The sequence below is a fragment of the Phaethon aethereus genome (assembly GCF_964289735.1).
Source record: "Phaethon aethereus genome assembly, chromosome: 7".
Classification (NCBI taxonomy): Eukaryota; Metazoa; Chordata; class Aves; order Phaethontiformes; family Phaethontidae; genus Phaethon; species Phaethon aethereus.
Window position 1 is genome coordinate 20,182,347 of NC_138583.1, and position 25,798 is coordinate 20,208,144.

Consider the following 25,798-nt stretch of genomic DNA (forward strand, 5'->3'; position numbering starts at 1 on the left):
AAAAACCCACTATAGAAAGCAGAAAGGATCCTCTGTGAAGCCTCGTGCGGGCCTTCGGGGCCCTCGGGGCTTGGCCCCGCGCCACACTGCCTGCTTTCAGCTGAAAGCCCCTTCCCCTTCTCTGCTGAGCCGCTCCGCCGCCGTGCTGCCATTTTTTCCAACTAAAACAATGAACTGCCTGCTGTCCTCGGTCCGTCTACAGGAAATGTACAGCCATGTTTCGTGCCTGAAAACTAGAAGTTTAATTAACACTTGCTACAAGAAAAAATATGTAGCACTGCTCAGTGTAACTAACCTCTGCCTTTCGATCACGAACAGACATTGTGTGGCTACCTCGTATTAGCAAGACTTCATGAATTGCCTGCCTGGGGCCAGAGCTATTGATTCTTTTTTCTCAGTGTATGTTTATTATGTGAGACAAAGTCTACGTTTTGGTTTTAATTTGCAAGCAGCAAGAACGATGATTGCTCTTTCCCAAGAATGAGTGCCACATGAGGTATCAGCTTTTGAGAAAATTTGGTCTCTGGCATTCAGTGGTTTTCATCTTAGAGTAGATGGATTTGCTCTTCTAGCTGTGTAGAGCTTTGCCTTCATGAGAATAATGCAATCTGTTTTCCTCTGTCCTTCCAAAATTTATTAATGTGCTTAGTTTCTCGGAATATCAGTGCCCCTTTGCCCTTTAAGTCTACAGCACTGCTCCTGTAGAAGTTAAGTAAAATTTATACAACGTATTTGCAAATATATTTGGATGTTTAGGAAGCTTGAGCCACATCTACGGAAGACTTAAGCATCAAGCCAGAAAGTAAATCACCAGTGGTGAAGAGCCAATGTAAGCAGCAGCTGACCATGATCCAAGCCTGCAGTGAGGTCAGAGCCCAGACCAACAGCGCAGCCGACAACCAAAGGTCCCCATTCCCAACATGACGCTGCTGTCCCCAAAGTGTTGCGTGCTGCAGAGGTGGGACAGGCACCCAATGCTGCTCCACAGAAAACACCAGCAGCCTCCACACTGGAGGGTTGGGCTCTGAGTTAGTAACTTTATTAAATAACTAACTGACATACTAACTTCACTGCATGCTTGGTTGTAAGGAAGATGGTGGAATTAAGACATCATCCCTAAAACAACATGATGAGGCCTTCCTTTGGGATAAGTGAAAGGATCCTATTCTAGCCTGCAACAATGCCCCCACCTCAGGCATGCTGTATCTCAGATATATTTGTGTGGTTCATCACTATCTTCATTCAGTTAGTAGGTTTACAACTAATGCTGTTATTAGAAGGAATGACTTTAATGACAAATTGTCTATGATAGTTTTTGATCTACAAAGGTTTATAATGTAGATCGTTATAGAGACATTACCCATTACAGCTGATGTGAATAACTGAAGGAAAATGAGTTCAACTACCATGGAGTTTACATAATGAAGTAAACTGCAAAATCCTTTAATGTTCATATTGATTTTATCTACAATAATACATCGCTTACATTTGAAGAATAGCATCACTAAATTAACATGCCATTTCAGCTGTTTGCATTTCCCTGGCTCCACAGAGATAAGACGATTACATTTGGGTATTAACTTTAATAATATTGATACTGATACAAAGAAGGCAATTTGCATAACGCCGCCAGCAACGGCATCGATCCGATTGAGCATCGACCCGGCTGCTCCACAGGAGGCTGCCCCCCGTCTGGAAGGTAATACCTGCCATAAATTCCCATTACCCGCTTCAGACAATGACAGCCTGAGCGAAATATCGCACCCATGCCCGCTCCGTCCATTAGTTCTTATGTCAATATTATAATAACAGCGGCTGATTAATTAAATGCCCTGCACGGGTGTCTTGTACCCTGCCCCCGCAGACGGTGGCTGGGTCGCCCCGCCCCCTTCTAGCCCCGCCCCCGAGCTTGTATGTCCCTGCCGGCCACCGTCGGTCGCGCCTGCGCGGTGGAGGCGATGGCGGCGGCCGGGCTCCGCGGTGTCCTCTGGCAGCGGGCGGCCGCCCGGCTGTGGGCGACGCGGGCCGCCGCGGCGGTGCCGCCAGGGGCGCGGGCGGGTGAGCGGGGAGACGTAAGCGGCGGGGGGGGTGACCTCATCCGGCGACGGGGCGGGTGTCCTTGGGGCGGTGGGCTGGTGATTCCGGGGCCGGGGTGTGAGGGCGGTGCGACCTCCCTGGCCTGGCTGCGGTTGCCGGCGGCGCCCGCGCCCACCCTGCCTTGTTGCTCTCCCCCCAGCCTCGGAGATGTCCAAGGACCTGGTGCCCGGGCCGTACCCCCGGACACCGGAGGAGCGAGCAGCTGCTGCAAAGAAGTACAACATGCGGGTGGAAGACTACGAGCCCTACCCCGACGACGGCTTTGGGTGAGCTGAGGGGGTCCCGTGCCCCTGCAGCCGGGGAGCAGGCCAAGCCAGCATCTCCTGGCCTTGTGGCCAGGTGCCGCTGTTTTAATGCGAGGCTAAGAGTGATGAACTGAAAACCATCTCTGAAATAAGGATTTCAGGAGGTGTTTAAATGTTGGGGAATACTTTGACATGTGTAAAATGCTAGACAGCTAGGGTTCTGTATTTCAGTTAAGCTTTCATTTTCTTCTAGCTAGTATAGCCGAAAAAGGCCACTCTGAGGAACGCTATTTGTTACAATGACTGGTATCAAAGTAATGATTGTTGTACTAGTTGTGTGTGTGTATTTAAAAAATGCATATACATAGGAGCTATAAAAATAAAATAATGTTTAAGTCTTCCTTTTCATTAGGCCTGCTGTATAGTGTCTCCTGCAAAATGTATCTAAATTAATACAGATTTCTTGTATGTTTTATTTTTTTGTCTGTTTCTTGCAGGTATGGTGACTATCCCAAGCTCCCTAATAAGTCTCTTCATGAGAGAGATCCCTGGTACCAGTGGGACCAGCCAGACATGAGGCATAACTGGGGAGAGCCGGTAGCTCCTTTCATTATGATTACAATGCTACTGTTATTAAATACTAACATGCATGTCTTGTTAGTGCTTTATGTTTAATTCTCTGTGTAATTGTACACCCAAGTGCAGGTGTGTGTTGTCTGTGCAAGCAGGGACAGTCAGTGGGAAGCGAAACTTAGGCTATGGCTATCATGGTAAATATTTTGAATGTGCTGAGGAATGTTAACATCTTATTACATATGAGAAGGAAGGTTTCACAAACTTAAGTTTCTTTGTAGGAATAGGAAAGTCTCATCCATTTTCTTTGCCTGATCTGACTCAAAATGAGAGCTTAGTTCAGAATTATTTAGCAAATAAGCCATTGCTTGAGTAAAGTCCTTTTAGTACAATGGAAGTAGCTATTGCTGCTTTATTCCTCCAGGGTTGTTTTGGGATAGAATACAAATAAGGAGATTTTCTCTGAAAAAAGTTTGCAAGATATGATGAAGAGAAATGGATGAATAGAGCATGTGTGTTAACTTTCAAAATCTAAAATTTCTTCTTGTCAGGAGTAACTTTTCAGTTAATGTATGGTTCATCTGTGATTACTGAACTTGGTAATTGGCTTGAGCTCTCCTTACTGAAAATAGTGATTATGTAAGCATGTTTATATAATATACAGTAGTATAAACATGCCAGAGCATCATAGCATGTGTACCACAGTAAAGTGTAGTTGTAGTGACTGTGGAAGCACGTGAAAAAAAACACGGTGATTCTGTGTTGTTGTGGTGCTTGGTACAGGAAGGCTTGTATAGGTACCCTTGCACATATGGGGTTGGCAGTGGTGGGGCAAGTGGAATATACTGGTGCATTCCAGGTGTCAGCAGATGCTTCTGTTGAGGCAACTGAATTCTGCTCAGTCTGTCTCTCTTGATTTGATAGCAAACAACTCTGTGTGCAAAGGTAAAGATGGGGAGCTAGAGGCAGTACTTGAGCTGCAAATTAATGAGTTACGTGTGTTCATTAATGTGAAAGGAGACTATAGGCAGAACATGCATGGGACTTCCTTGTGTATACTTCAAGGCAGAAGCTTAAATGCCCTTCTTCAATTAGGAAGGGCATTAGCTTGCTACCAGCCCTGCTCTTGTCATGGAGTAACAGCAGCAGGTGCTCTACTTGTTTTGAGGAACCAGCTTCCAAGTTGCAGGTAGTTGCTGCTTTGTTTGAAATAACACTGCTGCTTCTGTTTGGGAATGTGACTGAACTTCCATAAATGAGGGTACCGTTCTATACCATGCCTTTTCAACAGTGCTGGGGAACAAATCTAAGGTGGAGTGATTATGTATATAAATAAAAGCTGCTGTTATGCTCTAATTAAGCATATTGCCTGGTATAAGCATAGGATGGAATTTGGAGTCTTATTTTGAGTTTTACTGTAAGTGAATTTTGAGTTTTACTGTAAGTGACAACTTGCTGTGACTCTAAAATCAGAGGTAAATTGGTTATCTCCTCTGTGGCTTTATCTCCACTTCTAAAGTGGAGATGAAACAGTTTCTGGCAGTTTTGTGAATGCCGTAAAGTACCACTTCCCTTAATAAAAGCAGCTTGAGCACTGTTGGTAAATGTGCAGCTGTTTTCCTTTGTTCTTTAGATGCACTGGGACTTTGACATGTATATTCGGAACAGAGTTGATACATCTCCTACTCCGGTTCCCTGGCACACCATGCGCAAACACTTCCTTGTCTTTTTGAGTACCATGCTGATCATGTTTGGTCTTGGAGCGATCTGTCCGTCTTACAGGCCTGTGGTGAGTGACACCCTTGGGTAAAGGGAGGAAAAATAGCAGTGTTTCTTGTCACTGCCAATGTACAGAAGAGTCGTTTTGCTGAAGCTGAGTGATGAGTGTGAATGCAGAACCTTGCTGCTGGCAGGGGATGGGCCAAGGGATGTCCTGTGGCCTCATCAGCCCGAGTTATTCCGTTGACTGGTTTGGCTCAGCTCATAGGTTCTTTTTCATAGTGAGCAGTTCCTGTTCACAGGGAATTAATTTTGAGCTATGTTTCTTACAGTATCCCTTCTTTAGTCTAGGTATTCTACTTCTCTGTGTGCATCTGCTTGAGGGAGATACTTTATCTCTTCTCTTGCCCTGTGTTTTTAGTTATATCTCATGATCTGGATCATTTGGAATGTACTTCTGAAAAATATGTCTGAATACACAAACAGCTTTTGCAATATATTATTCTCATGCTGTGAGACGAACATTAAGATTAAATGCAAGACCACCTTGATGTTTCTGTTAAAGGACATGGGTTCATGAATTTCTGAATTTACTTTCCTTGTACTCTAATATTGCTGCTGAAGCACCTAAGAAATGGAAATTTAAGTTGTAAATGACAAGCCTTGATTTGGGCAGGGGTGGGATGGGATGAGACTTTTTTCCCCTTACCCTTTAATTTGCTTGGTGAATTTGCCACTCTTTATCTCTCCTTGTAGGGACCGAAGCAATATCCCTTCAATGACCTGTATCTGGAGAGAGGAGGAGACCCCAATAAAGAGCCACCAGTGGTGACACACTATGAAATCTGAAAGTTACTGAAGTGCTATATTTCTCCTGTGTCAGCTCTGCTGGGGATGGCATCTTCTCTAGTGTTCACTGTGGCATATGTTAATGCTTGTTCGTCAACGTTCAACCACTAACTGCAGTGAAATATATCAATGATACCTACTGTGCTAGTTGTCTTCTGTTGGTTTGAGAAGGCTGAACGTTGGCCAATGAAATTGAATTACCTTTGCCATTTTTCTAAATGGGCTAGTATCTGTGGGCAAAGTTCTGAGTGCAGTCCTAGGACTGCTGCTAGTTTATGTACATTGTGCACAAACATTCCTTAGCTAAGCTGTTTATGTAGGAGATATACTGCCTGTTACCAAGTGCCTTACTGCAGGTGCTGCTTGGAGTTGAACTACAGTGTCATCATTTAATGTGAAATGACAGGCAGAGCCAGACTGGCAAGTGCCAGTGCTTGGGAGTTCATACTGTGTGAATAACTGTCCGTCTTTACTGGTATTTGGTTTTGATCTCTTCCTGGTCTAGATGCCCTCTTAAGTGAAGCTTGTACAACCAGTAGGGAGCACTAGTGAGGCACAGAGCCTTGCAGTGTATAGCTTGAGGCTGACAGCAGAGCTCTGGACAGCAGTGGTATGAAAAGGCTGATGAGCAAGTCCAGCTCTGGCCAGACCTGTTGTGGTGCGCCTGGGCTTTGGTCCAAGAGCACAGATGCCCAAGTTGGTTCTGTATGGCCTGAGCTCATCCACTAGCGTTGGAGTTATATCTGACCCATGAAGTCTGCCAGTCTTGCTGCAAACCAGTGGTCTAGGGACCTCCTATGGCTTCATCAACAGTTTGCTTGGGAAAGTTATTCATAGCATTTTATTAAGCTGCTAGATTTTTTTCCAGCTCCACTCTTCACTTAAGTTTTTCCCCTTGTTCCTGAAGGAGACAGTACCTTCAATACCAATTTACGGTGAAAGTTTTCTCAACTCCCTTGTGCTGTGTCTTAGACCCCGCTGTTTGGCTGCAGGAGTGGGTGATTGCAGAAGGCTAAGGGCTTGGCCTCTTCTGCATGCTTCCTATAAACTGGATGCTATGCCCTGCTCTCAACACCCTGTCATGACTCATAGTTTTGCGGTTTAAGAGAAGCCGGTATTTGAAGACAGTGATTCACAACTTTTCAATCTATAAAGATTTTTAACCCCAGATGCTAAAGGACAATTAGCTTGATCTCTGTGTAGGGGTTTCTGTAAGGGTGTATGTTCAAGGGAATCACATGATTGAATGCTAGGACATAGGAATATATATGTGTAAATAAAACTGACCTCTCTGGAGGTGCTGAACAATCACCATTCCTCCTGGCTTTTGTAAACTGTCACCTTCTCATTACAGAAATGCTTACTTTTAAATTATAGGCAATGATGTTTTCACCCTAGAGGGGTTTTTAAAGTATTTTTTGAGCTGTGGGGACCTTAAAGCTGAATTCTATTACAAAGTGTCATGCAGGGGAAAACACTCCTTAGGGATACTTAAGTAAGAATTGCCATTCCACAGCACTTATGTGACAGCACTATATACAGTGTTGTGAGAGTTGTAAGAGTCTTCAAGTAAAATGAAAATGATCAGAGCAGTAATAGGAACTTTATCTTGGTGTATGTAAAATGATAGTGCAGCAGTTGCACAGAGGCAGGTTGAGGCCCATCCAGCTTCTTGTACAGCATACCGCACGGCTGCCCTGCCCCAGCGTTGTTTGCTGCACTCTCCTTTGGGGAGTTTCACACCCAGTCTGTATCTAACCAGTAATTTAATGATATTGTTTTTCATCGGGAAGGCCTAAAGGGTTGGGCAAGAGAATATGGCTCAGAAATCCTTAGGAATGGGGTTTGTAGTGCAGGCAAATTTTCTCAGAACAGGAGAGAGGTGAGGGAAGAAGGTCTGAGTCTTTCTGCTTTTTTTTTTTTTTTTGGCAGCTAAGAATGCTTTTAGGAGAATATATTCCTAGGCTGTGCTCCTTTTGCTTCTGCATGCTGTCTCAGGAAGGCTTAAATCTGTAGCTGAGGTAAAGTTCTTCTGAGGGGGATGACTTCAGAGGCAGCAGACCCCAGATCCAGCTACCGTGTTCCTTGGCCTGCAGCATGAACCATTTTGGACCAGTGGATGGAGCAAATCCAAGTATCTTAAAAACAGAAAAGGTGCCCGAGAGCCTCCTTTGGCTTGGGAGCCCCGTGCTGAGGTCCCTGGTCGTGGTGCCGCGGCTGAGACACACCCACCCTGGTCAGGGGAGACTGAAAGCAACGCCCCCCGCCCCCCCTTTCGGGATACACCCAAAGGGCGGTAGTGGCCATGCCCCAGAAGGCGACGGGCTCCCGCACCCTTGCCGGCGGTGACGGCTGCCGCCCTGCGCGGTGACCCCGAGGCCGTCGGCGGTAGCAGAGCGCAGGACGCTCCCGCCGCCGGAGAATGGCGCAGGCGCGGCGGGGCGGGCGGCGCGCGCTCCCTCTGGCGCCGCGGGGGCGGGGTCACGGGCGGTGCTTCGCGGGCGGGGGCTTTTCGGCTCCCGGCGGCCACCGTCGCGAGGGCTCAGCTGCGGGAGTCGTCCGGGCTTGGGTCGGCGGCGACGGCCAGCGAGCCGGTAAGGGCCGCCGCCCGCCTTACCCTCCCTCCCCCGCCGCGTCGCCTCCGCTCCGCTCGTCCTGACGCGAGTGTCTGCTCCTGCCCCGGCCCTCGCGTCCCTCAGCCCCGCCACCGGGGGCAGGGGCCCGGGAGTTGCCCCCGGGCCGGCCCAGCCCCGCCTGCAGCACCAACCCTGCAGGGCCGCTCGCCCCCATTCCCGCTCCCCCCCCCCCCCCCCCCCCCCGCCCCGATCCAGGCCTGCTTTGCTACCCTGCCGGCCCCGTCCCCAGGTTCCGTGGCTCTGTCCCTAGCCCTCTGCCCCGGGAGCGCCGGACCTTCCTTCCCCTCTGCCGGCGGCCGGCTCCTCGGCAGCGGTAGGCGGGGAGCGCCTGGGGGCAGCTAAGCTGTTTGCCCTGGGCCGCGGAGAGGCCTCTGGGGTAGCCGAGAGCTCGTGTATGACAGCCCGTGTCCGAGGTCAATGCTTTCTTCCTAGACCTTCACCTTTTTCACTACCATACAGGGTAATGCTGTTGTGCGAAGTAAGCTGACTAGATACATGTATGCGCACTCTCATCTGTACAGTGCTGTGGCGCTCAGCAATAGCTTCTGAAAGTGCTCAGAGCACAAGAAGTTCCTTTATATGCCATGGGAGCTGTCATGGAGGAATGTGCTGAGCTCTGCCCTGCAACAACCCCGCCTTGCAAACACCAACGATTAGCTGAGATTATTGTTTCTGTGCCTTCTGCTTTCTGTAATCGGGGTTTATAATAAGCACTTATGAGAACAGCCTGGCTATAGGGTATTGGGGAGCTGCGAAGGAGAGTGTCAGAGCAACGCAAAGGGAAGGGGCAGTACAAAGATTTTTAAACTGACGCTGGGTTGTGGAGGCTGTAGGACAGTTTGTGTCTTAACCGTTGTGCATTGGTTCAGAGGCCTTTTTCAGTTCTGAGTGTGGCTGCTTGTCACCTGGGTGACCTTGGACAAGACTGTTCTGCCCAAGTTTCCCCTTTAGCTAAAGGGGGTCAGGCTATCAGCTCCTTTGTGTGCTGTGCTGGAAGTCCAATATTAGCAGAAACTGTTGAAAGAGGAATGGTTGGGTGCCCAGTGGCCGGAGGAGGACTGGGAAAGTCAGTAGGAGGGGATTTCTGATTGACAGTATTTGGGTGGTGCAAGGGAAGGCCTCACTACAGTGGTACCTGGGATGATTATCATGGCAGCTTTGAGACTCAATTAGCTGATACAACAACAACCACGGTCTTTTACAACATACTTGAAAACCACAAGTTAACGTAGGTGAGGCATTTTTGCCTCCGTCAGCATTGTTTGCATGGTCCATCATGATTTGAAAATATGTGTTTTTACTTTTCGCTGTTTAGCTGTGTGCTCTCCATTTCCTAGTGGTGGGGAGCACTCTGACCTGCTGGGTTTTGCTTTGCAGACAGTGTTACCTTTTAAGGACAGCATGTAGGAAACCATGGCTGGGGCAGGCTGTGGGGAAATGCTTCTGTTCCGCGACTTCCTTTGAGGCTGAGATTCATTAATATGCTAGATCTGTAATCGGATGTCTGTAGAAGGAGGAGGAGGTGGAATTGTCATGATTAATTAATTAGAGGTCCTGAGAAAAGCATGAGGTTTCACAGAAGTCTTAGCTGCTATTTTGGGAGATGACAGCAGGTGGCAACCTCACCCTAAAAATTCTCCTGTGGAAGAATTCAGTACTTGTGAATTTGTCTCAGGCAGCCAAAAGAGGTTGCTAAAGGAGGGCTTTTTCCTGCCTTAAGGATCGTGAGTCCTTTCCTGGATACAGACATTGCACAGTGTTTAGAAGGATCACTTGTCTAAAAGTAAGACTCAAATAAGGCTTTCCCCCCGCCCCCCCCTTCCAAACTCAGAGCCCATTGATTTAAGGAGGTGCTGCTGCTTATCCATGCAGAGCCTCAGCTTCAATGGAGCTGAACTGATAGGAGTTGCTTAAGAGATGGTGTGATACTGTGATCTTTTGACTTCTTTTGCATCCTCTGTGGGCCAGGTCTGTTGGCACTGCTGCTGCTTTGCCTTGAGGACCAGGGACACAGTGTACCTGTTCAACATCTATGATTCAGAACTTCTACAGTTGTTTTGTTGATATTGAGCCACTCTAAATGGTGCCTTGTTTGCTTTCCTATGTCTAGGTGAGTTACCACAGGCAAGACTCTTTACTTTCATGTTCTGTCCTGACTTAAGTGTGTGAAAAGAGTACAGTAATGTTGACTTTCTTATGCGAAATGCTCTATTGACAAGAAAAGCTGCACAACTGATCAGTACTGTTCTGCACATTTTTTGTGGCTTATCTTTGCGTGTTAAATGCAAATTATGCCAGCCATGCAGTCAGTCCAGCACAGAGGGTAAGGAGTGGGAGCTTGTACCATTCACCTGGCTAAGTTTGTGATGCTTGTACTCTTCATTGTTTCCCTACTAGTTAATTTACTAGAGGGAAGAGATCTCTTGGCCATTGTCTAATAATGTTTACAAGGGACTTGCCCTCTCAAAAGCCAAGAGGCCTGTACAACTGATGGATTGTAACTGGAGGAGGAAGAGGCAAGAAAGGGACTGGTAAGGAACATACCAGCTGTCCTGCTCCCCCACATCAGTGGAGTCAGGTAGTGTGTTGTGCAGTAGACTGTTGCTAGTCTAGGTGAACAGTAGACTGTTCACCTGCCTCCTCCTGGGGATATTTTCATTGTCCTCTGACAAAAGGAGGAGACCTGGACAGTATTCCTGCACTAGTATGGGAGACAGATGAGTAGGCATTGGAACTTCTTGGCAGAGAGAAGGTGATGGAGCCTTAAATGTACCCTGCAAAATATGTGCTGGAAGATTGGAAAGTAAGCTTTAGAGGTCTGTTATGGTGATGAGGAGATGACCTTTCCACCTCTGTTTTTAGGCTGCATGAGGAAATAGTTGCACTTGTTTTATTGTACAAGAGTTCTGCTCAGATTCCTGTGGGCCTCAGCTAAGTTGGGGTAAGGTTAATGTGAGAATAGCAATAGGCAGTTTGAGCTTTGGGAGATACTGCTGCAGACTAATACTAAAAAGTATCAAATAAATTCTAATCAAACAGCATATCCTGATAGTGTATGGGGGAGAGAGAGGATGTCCTTATCCTCTGACTGATGGTGGAGAAGAAACTCTAAAAAGGGTGTGGAGTTATTAGTCAGGAAGTCGAAGCCCAAGAAGTAATGCTGACTTGATTTCCCCTTGTATGGGCCTCAGGAGGCCATTACTTCATAAAAGCCACAAGATGACAGAAGGCTTTTTCAAAACTGGGTTGGTTTGTTTCTTTGGATGGTTTGGATAGACAGTGGGCTGGCCACAGCAAGCTACCTTTATGAACTTGGTTACAGATAAACATTCATACCCTGGCCTGAGTAAGGCCAAATGCTGAAGCACTGACACTTGTAGCCCTGCATCTGAACAGAGCGCCACGTGATGCATACTATGGTTTAACTGTCAGCCCAGGTAACACAAACCATGTCAAGTAACCAGGAGAGGTTAATCACAGCGAGCTGGCGAGGCACAGAGTGTTTAGCTGTGCTGCCTGCTGACAGTTTTACCTTATTCAGCACGATATCATCTGCATAGTTAGCAGCTCTGTTTAGCTAGAGTTAAAAGACTGCACTGCAGCCAAACTCAAAAGGTTTAGGAACTGCTCATGAGAGTGACCCTGCTAGCCTGTGTTGCTGACATGCCTAGAAGGCCTGGGTATAGTCTGGGATGGAGAGGTGCTAGGTGCTTTCTCATCAGCAAGAATGGGATCCGATGTGGAGCAATAATTTGTATTTACATTCAGTTTTGCAGCCTCCTGACTGCGTGCTATTGATGTTTGACTTTCAATTATCCTGCTACATTATTCCTCAACTAATCTGTCTCCAGTGACATGGGGAAGTTGTGTTCCCATTTTACAGGTGTCAGTTGATCTATCCAGAGTAAATAAAAAGAATTGTTTTCAGGTGTGCGATTGAAACACAGTAGTTACATCTGGATCGTTTCTTCTCACCTTATCCTACCATTTACAAACTCGAGCAGAAAGTCAAAGGATCTTTTCCTTTTGCTTTTCCGAGGAGTGAGAACAAAGTACATTAACTGAATTGGCACATGATAGCATTGCACTTTGTTTTCTGTTGCCACGTCACTTTTCTGCTTGGAATTTAGCTTGCCCTGTGATTCCTTCTGCTCCCTTTTTTCCTATGTATATACTGACATCAGCGTGTTCAGAGAGACCAGCTAGTGCTTTGCAAATATATTTGTTTAAATTAATTTCTGCAGCTGATTTAAACCATGCTGAACTGAAGACTTCAGTATGTGGTTTAATTTAGATCCCCTTCCTTTTTCTGAAGCTCTCCTATAATTGGGATATATTAAAAATAGAAAGAAAATCAGGGATCAGACAGCTGGGGTTGTGGGGTTGTTATGAAGTCTAAAATACACTAATCCATTCCAGTAAAACTGTACTTGCTACCTCAGGAAGTAGCAAGTAACTTCTCTCTCTTGAGAGCAATTTGTTCTTGTGGTATCTTGGTAATGGGGATATTTTGTTACTGGTGTGATTATTTTCGTGTTGACTTTATCTGGTTATTCTAACCACTGTGTGAAATTTCTTCTAGAGCCTAGAAAATGAAGCTAAAAGAAATTGAGCGAACAGCTGTCCAGGCATGGAGTCCAGCAAACAACCACCCCATTTATCTAGCAACAGGTAAAGTTCTTCACAATTCGTGAATATTAAAGAACAAGTCACAGAGAGATTTTATGTAGAGTTGTATTGGTTTTAACTTTCAACAATTCCCACCTTAATAATCTCTGGAAAATTTACAAGCAATATACTGAAAACATTACAGCTTCTTTTTTTTTTTTTTTAAGTGATTGGTAGAGGATTACTTTTATGCCCAACTTTGACATCTTAAGGGACAGTGATTTTTCAAAGGGTGAATATGTAGCTTTTTTGATCTAACTTCTAATTAAGTCTGTATGAACTCCCATACCTGCTTGCTATGAAAAATAAAACTAAATAAGGTTACATACTTGGTATGTCTGTGGGGAAAAAAAGTTCCTTCTAGTCATGGCCATTTAAGCTCACTTTTACTTTGTTGATCTTCAGGCATTATCACATGGCTTGACAATCAAAGAGTAGAAACCTCTTCTCCCTAAAGTTGCCTGTTTTGATTAACATTCAATTTTCCATACTTCTTCAAAACCTTAAATTTGCATTTTGTTGATATTATTCATTATTCGCTATTGTTGTTATAATTTTATGTCCTGAAGCACAAAGTCAGCCTGTTAACTGAGTTGGCAGTAGGTGAGTTTAGTGTCTGTGTGGAGCTGACAACTTGGTTTGTTGTATTGGGTTTGTGTGGCAAAGTTTTGGTAGCGGGGGGCCTACAGGGGTGGCTTCTGTAAGAAGTTGCTAGAAGCTTCCCCTGTGTCCGATAGAGCCAATGCCAGCCGGCTCCAAGATGGACCAAGGCTGAGCCCATCAGCAATGGTGGGATAACGTAGTTAAGAAAGGAGGGAAAAAAACTGCACAATTGCAGCCAAAGAGACAAGTGAGAATACGAGAAACAACTCTGCAGACCCCCAGGTCAATGAGGAAGGAGGTGTAGGATGTGCCTCAGGCACCAGAGCAGGGATTCCCCTGCAGCCTGTGGGGAAGCCCATGGTGAGGCCGGCTCTGCCCCTGCAGGCCATGGAGCTCCATGCTGGAGCAGATCTCCACCTGCAGCCTGTGGGGGACCCCATGCTGGAGCAGGTGGATGCCTGAAGGAGACTGTGACCCCATGGGAAGCCTGTATGGGAGCAGGCTCCTGGCAGGACCTGTGGCCCTGTGGAGAGAGGAGCCCAGGCTGGAGCAGGTTTGCTGGCAGGACTTGTGACCCCATGGGGGACCCACACTGGAGCAGTCTGTTCCTGAAGGACTGCACCCCTGTGGAAGGGACCCAGGCTGGAGCAGTCTGTGAAAAACTGTAGCCCATGGGAAGGACTCACATTGGAGAAGTTCATGGAGGACTGTCTCCCTTGGGAGGAACCCCACGCTGGAGCAGAGGAAGAGTGTGAGGAGTCCTCCCCCTGAGGAGGAAGGAGCGGCAGAGACAACATGTGATGAACTGACCACAGCCCCCATTCCCCATCCCCCTGTGCTGCTGTGGGCTGGGGAGGTAGAGAAAACTGGGAGTAAAGTTGAGCTGGTAGAAGGGAGGCTTGTGGAGGGGAGGTGTTTTAAGATTTGGTTTTATTTCTCATTATCCTACTTGGATTTCATTGGTAATAAATTAAATTAATTTTCCTCAAGTTGAGTCTGTTTTGCCCATAACAGTAATTGGTGAATGATCTCCCTGTCCTTATCTCGACTCACAAGCCTTTCATTGCATTTTCTCCCCACTGTCCAGCTGAGGAGGGGGAGTGATAGAGTGGCTTTGGTGGGCACGTGGCGTCCAGCCAGGGTCAACCCACCACAGTTGTCTGACCAACATGAGAACTAGTCAGCTCTGTCTCCTGCCTGGGTTGTGCAGTGCTGCCATATTGTTTTGATTTTTTTTTTTTTCAGGAATGACTGTCAAAAGAAAGTGACAAAAGTTCAGCTGTTGCCTTAAAAGCAACATTATCATTGTTGGGGTAGTCTATTTTGTGTTTCTCTAATAAGGCCAGAGTTGTGGTTGGATCAAAGGTCTTGGCTTCAGTCTGCTTTATATCAGAAACTGCATAGTTTCAAAATTTGTACTGCTTTTTAGTAGTCTCTTGGGCACTTTCCATGCCATAGGCAGTTACAAAGCATCCCTGTGGTAACTGGGTGACTGTTTGCCTGGCAGTGTCCCATTAGGCAATGTTAAATCAATTTTTAGCTTTTATTCTGTAAGCTAGGGAGAAGGAAGGAAGCCACCACTGTGTGACTGCTAACTGTTTGTGGGTTGTTGGGGCATGTTTAGTTGGCTAAGGTTGAAAACCCTTAGCTATAGACTAGGTTTAGAAGGTGTGATCAAGACATCTGGTCATGGTTGAGGAGCAGTATACAGAAGTATTTGGGATCTAACTGTAGCTGGGTTTTATGATGCGACTGCATTTGTAATTTAGATAAGGACTTAACATCAGAAGCTGTGGCTGTTTGGAAGAGGGTATATGAATTACGCCTATCCTAAGAAAGTAAGGTATTTGCACAACAGTGACCCTGGTGCCCAGAATTTAATGAAGTTTAATTTCTTTCAAAGTCTTTGTCGTAACTGTTGATTCCTCTTTCTGAGGTTTTCAGACACGTCCTTTCTTTGAACAGATGCAACACCAAGGTGGTGTTGACTATGAAGAATAGGTTTAGAGTGCCTTGCTCTTTTTGTATCTTGTGCTCTTGAAAAAAGTGCCCACTTGTGTTGCCCTTGTACTTCTGCTAGGAACATCTGCTCAGCAACTGGATGCATCCTTCAGTACAAATGCCACCTTGGAAATATTTGAGGTTGACTTCAGGGATCCCTCCCTGGACATGAAGCAGAAAGGAACACTTCCTGTCTCAAACAGGTACTGGAGGCTCATACTGATGTATCAATCAGTGGAACTGAAAAGGGTTTTTCTGGTACAAGAAAGGAGAGGAGGAGATCATGTTTTCAGGGTATAAAGTGATCTTTTGGATCAGTTGACCTCTGTCTTCAAGAATTGAACATTTTTGTCGACACAAATCATGTTGGGTTTAAAAGTTGAGCAACTTGACCATTGGAAAAATCTGTAAGGACTTACATGGTAGTCAGTGAGTAGAGTCGTTCTGTACCATGTGAATTTGATGAGGCTAATAATTTGCAATAAAAAGACTAGAGGCAGAGTGAAACTTATCTTTCAGCTTTTTAAGACAAGGTTATTTCTTGGGCTCATCACTGTGGGTAACCACCGAGTGTAAAACACAGCCTTGAATTCTAACCAGCAGATTTTAAAGGGCGTAAACATATTTTTCAGATAATGGCTCTGCAAAGGAAGGAACCTTGTCCTCTAATCTAATTTTCTGTATCATGTAGGTTAGAAGATTTCACCCACCAAATCCCATGTGAGGTCCTAAACGTTTTAAACAAACCAAACCAAAACCAAACCAAAAACAAAACAAAAAGAAGAGAGAGACAAGCTCTTCTTTTGTACGTTCCCTTTAAAAGTCTTTGGAAGGAAGCTAATTTCTCTTTGCACACAAGAGCCATAGTCCTCTTAAAAGGGAAATGGTTATTTAAGGTGCAGACTGATTGTTATGTTTGATAGGTCAGAACATGTGTGTGGTTTTTGGTAATGCAGAGGGTGTCTTGACTTCCACCAAATATTGTGGCCTGCACCAGCTTTATTTTCTTCTTTTTTAGGTTTCATAAGCTGATCTGGGGTGACTTTGGAAATGGGTCTCCAGAGTCTTCTGGAGTGATCATTGGTGGGGGGGATAATGGTGTACTCACAATGTACAGTGTGCACCGCATCTTGGCCTCAAAGAGTGAGCCTGTAATTGGGCAGACAGAGAAGCATTCAGGTCCTGTCCGAGCTCTTGACTTCAACCCTTTCCAGGTATGCAACATTAAGATACTTATAACCAAACGGAAGTTAACCCCCATCTTAAAATGTTTTTCCCTTGTGTATAGGGACTTATAAACTGAAGGAACAGTTTTTAACTTGAAAGAGGCATGGTAGTTGTGACATAAGGCTAGTTTGGGACTCAGATTTGGGTTCTGTTCACAGCTTTGCCACTGAATTCCCCTGTGACCTCGATCCAGTCTCTTACCTCTCTGTGTAAAAACATGTCTTGTAATACTGTTACATGTTAGACCATTACCCAGTTGAAATCAGAACTTCTTTTTTTCATTTGTTCACTTGATGTTTAATTCAGTAGAGATCTGATCATACAACATAAGCAAGTAGTAAACAATACACAAGTTCTCATAGTAGCACAAAAGAAAATTGAAAGTAGTCTACAGACCCTTGTGGGAAGCCTGCATCTTCTCAGAAGAAATGTCCTTGGTGCTGGGATGCAGGGCAAAGGCTCAGTTGGCCAGAGACAGTGGCTTCCAGGCCTGTGACAGAATTTTATGATGACTAATAGCAGCCACCTGCACATGTAGTTTGCTAGACAATTTTAAACAGTTCTATACCATGGCACAGCTGAAGGCATGGAGGCCAGAGATGTGCTTGGTTTATAATCCGGTTAGTATCTTTCTGCTTACCAGTGGCTGTGAAATGCAGCTCTCATCTGGACTTTGGAAAATTTTGGGTTTTTTCCTCAGATTTATTTTTAAGAAATCCATCCCCTTTCCTTGTGAGCAGGAAACTCAGCTGAGCTTTTTTTTTTTTTTTTTCTTCTATAGAGTAACCTCTTGGCTTCTGGAGCCAATGATTCTGAAATTTTCATCTGGGACTTGAATAACTTCAGTGTACCTATGACTCCAGGGGCTAAATCACAGGTAAACAAGTTTTCCTCTGGGCGATACCCCTACAGTTTTATATCTCAGTAGGCAAGGCAAAAAGATGTGAGTGTGTGGAGTCATCCTGGTCTAGTCAGTCTTTGAAGGGGGAACGACTTTGATGTCTGTCAGGAGAAGGATGAATCAGAAGTGACTGATCGGCTTCATTCTGGGGAGGTGGAAAGAGTGTTGTAAAGGCGGGGGAGGTAGGCTGACGAGTTCTGGAAGGATGCACTTTGCATGGATGGGTAAACTCTTTGTGGATTTGAATCAAGTAACTGACCAGTTTATCTTGTGATCCAGCTGGGGCATGTGTGATGGATTAACAAGGTTTATTGGACCTTCTCTGAGGAATGAATTTATTTCAGGCTTCAGCTGAAGCTTTTCATATCTCATGAAAGTAATATCCATAGCAGAGCCAGTGAGCCATTTAATGCATCTTGGCTATTACTCCTAGATAATGTTTCCTGAGTTTTAAGGAAGAAGCTTCTGATCTTCTGATGCTGATTATATTATTCAGGGCAATCAACTCCTGAAAATGGAAAAATGATAGTAAACTTGTCTAAAAGCAGGCCAAGTTTTTCCTCCAGTAAGCCTCCCATTTGTTTCCTTGCCTATCTCCTGCCTTGCGGTAGATATGGTAACGACAATTAATCTTGAATGCTTCATCATTTTCCATCTCACTGCACTCCTGAAATGTTGCACAAGGTCATCTTTCCATTTAAGTTTGTTCCAGGAGGCAGGGTAGAAGCATCTATGTTCTCTCAGCTGCAGTTCTCTCTGGACTGATTCATAACACATTTGTCAAGTGCAGAATCCAGTACCTGCTCTCAAAATACAAAGGTGCTTTTCCAGGTGACATTCCTCCATAGAATTTGACTGTCCACTGTACTTTCTGAGCAAAGGACTTTCCATGCTCCCTAGTCTTTAGGGTCAGTGCTGCTGATATTTCCAGTTAATTGATCAGTGACTGAAGAGAAGAATCTATATATCACCAAATCTCTTAGTTAAGCTAGTGACAGAATCCTGTAATTCGTGTTCCCTCAACATGGCGATAATGGATGTGTGGCCCTTCCTGTCTTGGCAGCCTCATGAAGACATCAGTGCGGTGTCCTGGAATCGGCAGGTGCAGCATATCCTGTCCTCTGCTCACCCCAGTGGCAAGGCTGTGGTTTGGGACCTCAGGAAGAATGAGCCTATCATCAAAGTCAGTGACCACAGCAACAGAGTGAGTGGAGGAAAGGCTGTGATTCTAACTAGCTTACAACATGCCATGTGTAACTGCAGAGCAGTGGCACAGGCTCTTGGGATCAACTGTTTTTACTGTGGGAGCTGTTGGGACTGGTTCTCTTGGAGCTGTAGCATCAAAGCACCTCTCTCTTTTTTTCCCTAATGAAATGGAGAAACAAGACCCATAGCTGTTCCTAAAATTAGGGCACCCTTGCGTTCAATTTCAATGTTCACAGCTCATTTACGAGAAGCCTCCTGTGTTTTAATCCCAGCTATCTTCCTAAGTCAACTTTGAACTAGTCCTTCAACTTCTGTATGGTTAGTGTTTTTTTTTTCCTGTGTAGAGAAGGTAGAAATACTTGCTTCCCACAGCAAGATGTTGCTAGACTTGCTTTATGTCAAGCATTCTAGGCGAGTTAAGTGCAGAGTCACATGGCTCTGGGCCATTTGTGCTATTGCCAGCTTGCTTTGCTGAATTTTCAGCCTATGCTATTTTTGTTCCTAGATGCATTGCTCAGGAATGGCCTGGCATCCAGAAGTTGCAACGCAGCTAGTCCTTTCCTCTGAGGATGACCGCTTGCCAGTGATCCAAATATGGGACTTACGTTTTGCTACCTCTCCTTTGAGCCAGCTGGAAGGGCACACAAGGTGAGGACCTGCTTGTTGTGTTGCCTTTTCAAGGATCTCCATCTTTAAAAGGCAGACACCTGGGAGACTGGACTTAGGAGAACTATGATTTTTGCTGGGCCTGCTTTGTTTCACAGATGGTTGTGAAACAAACATCTTGTCTCTACCCTCAGCAATCTGGTTGAGGGTAGAGATAAGAACTAGTATTTCTGAGCTTAAGTGTTGGTGCGTGCTGCTTTCTTGGTGACGTGGTGGGAGAGTGGACTGGGTATGAAATATGACTGATTTCTTTCTGATCTATTTTAGAGGAGTTCTCTCTGTCTCTTGGTGCCAGGCTGACCCTGAACTGCTCTTGAGTAGCGCCAAAGACAACCGGATCTTGTGCTGGAACCCAAGTATGGGGGAGGTACATAACCACAGCTATAAGTACACATGGTCTGCTTTATAGAGTTGTGTGCTATGCTATGTGTGTGTCCCTTCTTTGTATCCCTGTGGAGTGCCAATTTAATTTCCTCCAGTATGTCTCCTGCAGTCTTCCTGTCTGGTGTGAGTGAAAGGGCTATTCGTATCCAGACTGAAAACAGCAGAGACAGGGTGAGATTTTCTCTGATACATCTGTGTCCAGAGATCATAGAGGGAAGAAAGCTTTAACTAAAACTTAGTTTTCAGCTAATTATAATTACTCTTGCTATGCTCACACATGTAGTGTTCTCTGTGTCCGTTTGTTTCATCTTCTTTCTTCTCCTAGGGTAGTAAGTTTTTTTGGGGGAAACTTGAAGGGGAATGGGGAGCATTTGTTAAGGTCATTGAGAGGGGAACAATGTAATTAAATAAGTGTGTAAATTTTATTCATAGTACAGTGGCTTCACATGTATGTTCTTATCTAGCCATGTATTTCAAAATTATCACCTTTGAAGTATTTACATATCACCTGAATTAAAATAGGACCATGTAAAAAAAAAATCTTCTGCACACCTACTCATTCAATGCTGAATTTCTGGATAAAACTGAATTTTGGACTTTGAACAAAATTCATGTGGTTGATCTTGGTAATAGCACGGGGAAGGTACTCTAACGTTACTGAACGAAGTCCAGCTGGGAGCCCCAGGCTGGATTCATTTCATGGGACAATTTAACTTAGCTGACCACGTTTGCCTTGGAGACATGTAAAAAAATTAATTCATTTTCACAAAACACATGAAATGATGCTGTTGTGGTTTCATGGGGTTTGATGCTCACTCTGTACAAATTTGTAGTGGTTAGAAGAAAGTCAGAGTCTTAACCATTCCGGATGTCTAATTTTTACAAAAGTCTTTTCACTGTGTTTTAGCAGAAAAATTAAAAAAACCCCACAATTTTAGTGCAGCTGGCTCATCTTTATGCATGCTATGGTAGATTTGCAGAGTCTGAATTCAAGTTAGACATTTATGCATAAACTATTGTTAGAGGACTCTTCTTGACTTGGTACCAATGAACAGAAAATTTTCAGGTGATACAAAAATTGGAAAGGTTTTCAGTACTAAAGACAGTACAGTTATACAGAGTGGCTGATCTGGTGAGTTTGGGGGGAGGGTTGGTTTCTTTGGTTTAGGAGGATTTATTTTTTTTTAATTTAGCAATCTAGATTTTAATATAAGCAAATGCAAGGTTTTATATCTAGGAACAGAAAGCGCAGATCATGTTCCCACAGAGAAGGAAGCTGTGATTCTCTGTGCTTTGTGCCTGTGAGGCATAAAGGAAATATCTTCATTTTACAAACTGGAGGTTCAAAGTCAAGGTTGTTAGTGAGTTGCCCAACATCAGGCAGGAAGTCTGTGACTGGGCCATGAATTGGACTTTGGATTTTTGAGTGCTTGACCAGAAACTTTTTACCTGCAATATCCTTCATAGTTAATCTGCAGCTATTGCAGTCCTCTTTGTTCTTCTACTTTTTTTCTGTAGGCTTTCATTTTCCTTGCCAAATTTGTTATTCCAGACTATTCTTTCTGTTTACATGTTCTTGCTCATGGCACCTTCTTGCCTTTTGGCTTCTGTTTTTCTTGTGTTGTTTTCTGGTGTGTCTCCCTTGGTTAACAGCAGGTGCAACAATACTATAGGAAGAAATTTTTCATGATGAGGGTGGTGAAACATTGGTCCAGGTTGCCCAGAGAGGTAGTATACACCCCATCCCTGGAAACATTCAAAGTCAGGTTGGATGAGGCTCTGAGCAGCCTGCTCACTGCAGGGGGGTTGGACTAGATGACCTTAAAAGGTCCCTTCCAACCCAAACTAGTCTATGAATCTATGATTCTATAGTACTCTGATAGAGTAGGACTTAGATAGCAGAGCAAAACTGACTTGTTGCTTCGGGGTTTTGTTCTACAATGAGAATCCTATTTTATAGCAGCTTTCTCTGGCTTTCTGCTGTTTGAGCTCAATGCGCTGCAACTCTGTTGCAAATGCGTCCTTCAAGAAGCAAAAATAAGAGACTTGTATACATTGGTGATATGTCAATAAAGTGTGACACACTTGCTGTGGGCAAGTAATTTGGGGAAAGCAGGGGACTACTCATGTCGTGCTTCTGCCATCTCTCTTTCTGTGATAGGTGGTTTACGAGTTGCCCATTCGGAGTCAGTGGTGCTTTGACGTCCAGTGGTGTCCTAGGAATCCTTCAGTCTTCTCTGCTGCCACTTTTGATGGGTGGATCAACATTTATTCTGTTATGGGTGGGAACTTAGAAGCTCAACAGAAGACGCAGGCTGACAAGGTAAAGACCTGTGAACATGTTACAGCTTGGCAGATTGGCAGTTACTCACCTGACTTTTGAGTGTGTTAGAAACACACATGTATGACAGTATGATTTTTAAGCGGTGCAGTCTGTCCCACCCACCGGGACATATAGCTGTATGGTGTGAGAACAGAAGCTACCTGTGTGGGGACTTAATATCCACCAAGTCTCAAAGGGACTACATTGCCTCTTGACAAAGATGTCTCAGTATTTCTTGTAACATTCATTAAACTGTGTGAAGAGGACCAAGATAAAGTGTAGTTTTGATGTTACATATATTTTATCGTTATTACTAGTAGACTAAAAATAAAGCAGTGCACCTGTTAGAGCAACAAGCTTGTCTTGTCATTAAATTAAAATTAAATACATTGATACTGATTCATACAATACATTATTCTTTATTAGTTCAGAAGAGAATTTTTAAAAGTAGCTTAATTAGTAATTTTCCTCAAATCAATTGACTATAACTTGGAGCATGTTAATATTTTTATACTGAATCCCATTACTTAGCCAATGAATAGATGGACAAACTCTGAACAGATTAAATGTCAGTGTTGCCTGAAATTTTAGTTTTGATCTGGTGTCTAGTCTTCTAATTCCCTCTGTCTCTCCCAGCCAACAAATGCCTTACAATACAGGTTTTAAGAGAATATGTATGAGCTGGCTTAAGTGTTATTTATATAGTCATTTACAGCTGACTGAGTTCAGTTTCATAAGATTTGTGGGAGACATAAAATAATTTATCAAGCAACAGCTGTAGGAGATTAAGGATTTATTTAACCCATGGAGAATTTTTTTCTGTTCATTCTTCATGTGCATGTGCTGCACTTCCATTGTTCTAAATTGGAGAACAGTAGGGCAGAATAACTCCTAGATAAACAGAATAACAAGTAAGAACACAAATAGGAGGAGATAATGACAGGAGGTGGGGAGTTCATGGCTAAGAGGTCTCTTTCCTCTGGATTCCATGCTATCAGGACAGAAACTCTACTGAAGACCTGGTGGTTGATGTTACTGGTACCCCGGGAGCATGTATTTATTTTTTCAAGGTTTAGGGTGATTGATCTGTTAGGTATAAGCTGTTCCTCCAGGAAATGGGCTTTCTTTGGAATTGGTTTCTGCTCAAGAAAGACTTGAAAGACAAAACATGTAGGTCTTGCCTGTGATTCTTTGTTTGGCAACCTTAGCTTGATCAGCCTTACGTTGCTTCCTTTAAGGTATGCTGGTCAGCTGTATTTTGGAGCTGTACCCTATGGTCCAGTCAAACTTGAACAGGGTTATCTTTAGCAAACAACAAATCTATGCCAACAATGTTAAAAATTAAGAATGCTTGTGAACAACATTTTATGTATGCTCACCAACTTCCTAAATGTCAGAAATCCAGATCAGGGGCCACTTTTGACACTCTCTTGTCTAGGCAAGAAAGTCTGGAGAGATTATTTCACCAGCCTCATCTAGGCTATAAAAGCTTGAGACAGTCCTTAAAACTAACCCATTTGAAAGACCCCAGCAGCAGAAGGGGAGTCAACATTCCTTTGTGAGCAAAACAAGAAATAAGCTGGACAACTTTTGACTATATGTTGTCATTGTCTTGCATAAAACAAGTAATTTTGTAACTCCTGTGTTTATGAGCTGGGTGCTAGGCCAAGCAGTGTTTGTTAGGGAATTTGCATTTTGCTAAGGAAGAATTACTTGAAAATCTCTTGAGGTGAAGCTTTCTTGAGAAATAATTTCTGGAACTGTTTGGAAATAACCATTTCTCTCACACAGGGGCTTGGTGGTGTTCCAGGAAGAGGTGCTGTAATAGCCTCTTTCTTCATCAGCGAGGAAAGTAACTAATTACTAAGCAATCGTTTTTTATCTCCGTACAGAGAGGAATTGAATTATATCTTATTCCTTTCTCCATCTGATTCTAGATCTCTTCCTCCTTCAACAACCTGGATCCCTTTGGCACAGGACAGATACTTCCTCCTCTACAGGTGCCAGAGCAAGTAGCTCAGACCACCTTGATTCCACCGTTAAAAAAGCCACCCAAGTGGATTCGCAGACCTGTGGGCGTTTCATTTGCAGTAAGTGAATGGAGCATTCTTAGCTTAAAATGCAATAGATGTGTCGTCTTGTGACACAATCTTTTTCTTTCGCTAAAGATAAACCTTTATCTTCCCATTGCTAGTTGTTTTAAGGCCTGTTTAAGGTGCAGTGTGGTGTCCTGTAGAGCGAAGGTCTTTTGCTCAACATTCAGATATATTTCCAACAAGAAAGAGAATTCTGTAGCAGAGAATGGCAGGTTATAAGTAGGAGTTAACAAAGCTAAGGAAGATTCATAAAAGCTGTCCTTGTAGGCTGTGACATGCATTCCCATCCTCCTCTGTCTTTCTCCTTCCTATCCAGGTATTTAATTTTCTTCACCTCTTTGCTCCTAAATCAAAAGGCTGAATTGTTCTTTTAGCCTGTGTCTTGATTTGTTCTCTGTCTAGTGCCTGGCATTCGCATGATAGCTTTTACCATTGCAGCCTGGCTCTCCATGTCAGAAAAGAACAAACAGTTTCAAATGGTACTTTTTCTTCTGTGGCTCTCTGGCATTTACATCTGATAGCACATACACAAGTGTCATGGTTATCAGTTTTCAGCTGAAGGGCTTGTGATGTGAACTCTCTCAATGTCCCTACCATCCATACACATTAAGCTATTTGGGTTCCTTGCAATCGCAGCTGCAGCTTGAGTCTGCCTTGCTAAATGAAGAGCTAAGTGAGTTGCTTTTACCTTAATTTATAAGAATGCTTACTGTGTCTCCTTCTGTCTTTATCAGTTTGGAGGAAAACTGATCACCTTTGGTCTTACCAAAGCACCTGGACAGCAAATGCAGCAGACTTACCCACACCAGGTATTCATCAGTCAAGTCACTACTGAAACTGAATTCCTGCTCCGATCCAGAGAACTGCAGATGGCCTTGCAGTCAGGGAACCTCCTTGATTATTGCCAGGGCAAGATCCAGACAGCAAAGTTGCCATTTGATGAGAACCTTTGGAACTTCTTGAAGGTAGGATGTCTGTGGTGAAACACAGAAGTCAGTTTTTTTATGATCCTGGGGTGACACGTGTTCATTACAGTCCTCTCTAGCCCTTTTTAAGATATAAAAAGGAACTGAATAGGCTAGTTAGTTACTTGTCTAAAGAAAAGTTTTTGCAGTTGAGGTCTTGGAGGTTGTCTTATTTTTCAGTAGGAATGGTCTTTTCAGTGGACTTGTTTGGGCTTCCTTTCAAGGTGCTAAACCAGATTTTCTTATCTCAACCCACTGTCAAGCTATATCTGCCTGCTACCTGTGGAGTTCTATCATTATTATTTCTCATGGGGACTGACTGTAGCCCTACATAGGATGATGACTGACAATTTGATAATATGAAAGAGTTTGGTAATGGGGAGCGGCTGCCCTTCTGGAGAGGTAAAGCTTAGCCTTGGTAATGGTTTACAGACAGTCGTTGGCAGACTGTGTGTGAGGCGAAATATTGGGATCTTTTCTATAGTATTACATTTGCATGGGGAATCATATCTCTTGAATAGGATGGCCAGGTGTTGTCTAGGTGCTGACAGGAGTCTCCATTGCAAGAGTCATTGCAATGATGTCTTCAGCTGCATTGTATGAGATACATCAAACTGTTGTTCTCATGAATTTTTATAA

General features: G+C 44.2%; 2 protein-coding genes across 2 annotated transcripts in view; both read left to right on the forward strand.

Moving 5' to 3' along the window:
* The first annotated feature begins 2,236 nt into the window (after positions 1–2,236).
* On the forward strand, positions 2,237–5,523 carry NDUFB8 (NADH:ubiquinone oxidoreductase subunit B8). The gene is made up of 4 exons (XM_082002406.1): positions 2,237–2,363; positions 2,840–2,939; positions 4,549–4,704; positions 5,391–5,523. The coding sequence occupies exons 1-4, from the start codon at positions 2,245–2,247 to the stop codon at positions 5,481–5,483; spliced, it is 468 nt and encodes a 155-aa protein (XP_081858532.1). The 5' UTR covers positions 2,237–2,244; the 3' UTR covers positions 5,484–5,523.
* A 6,997-nt stretch (positions 5,524–12,520) lies between these two features.
* The window catches only part of SEC31B (SEC31 homolog B, COPII coat complex component), a 36,690-nt gene continuing 23,412 nt past the window's right edge, over positions 12,521–25,798 (forward strand). Inside the window, exons 1-10 of the mRNA XM_082002591.1 lie at positions 12,521–12,790; positions 15,471–15,594; positions 16,410–16,605; positions 17,400–17,495; positions 18,583–18,723; positions 19,231–19,373; positions 19,659–19,758; positions 21,937–22,098; positions 24,036–24,188; positions 24,929–25,159. Coding sequence (XP_081858717.1) covers positions 12,712–12,790; positions 15,471–15,594; positions 16,410–16,605; positions 17,400–17,495; positions 18,583–18,723; positions 19,231–19,373; positions 19,659–19,758; positions 21,937–22,098; positions 24,036–24,188; positions 24,929–25,159 — 1,425 coding nt within the window. The 5' untranslated portion in view covers positions 12,521–12,711. The remainder of the gene's footprint in view (positions 12,791–15,470; positions 15,595–16,409; positions 16,606–17,399; positions 17,496–18,582; positions 18,724–19,230; positions 19,374–19,658; positions 19,759–21,936; positions 22,099–24,035; positions 24,189–24,928; positions 25,160–25,798) is intronic.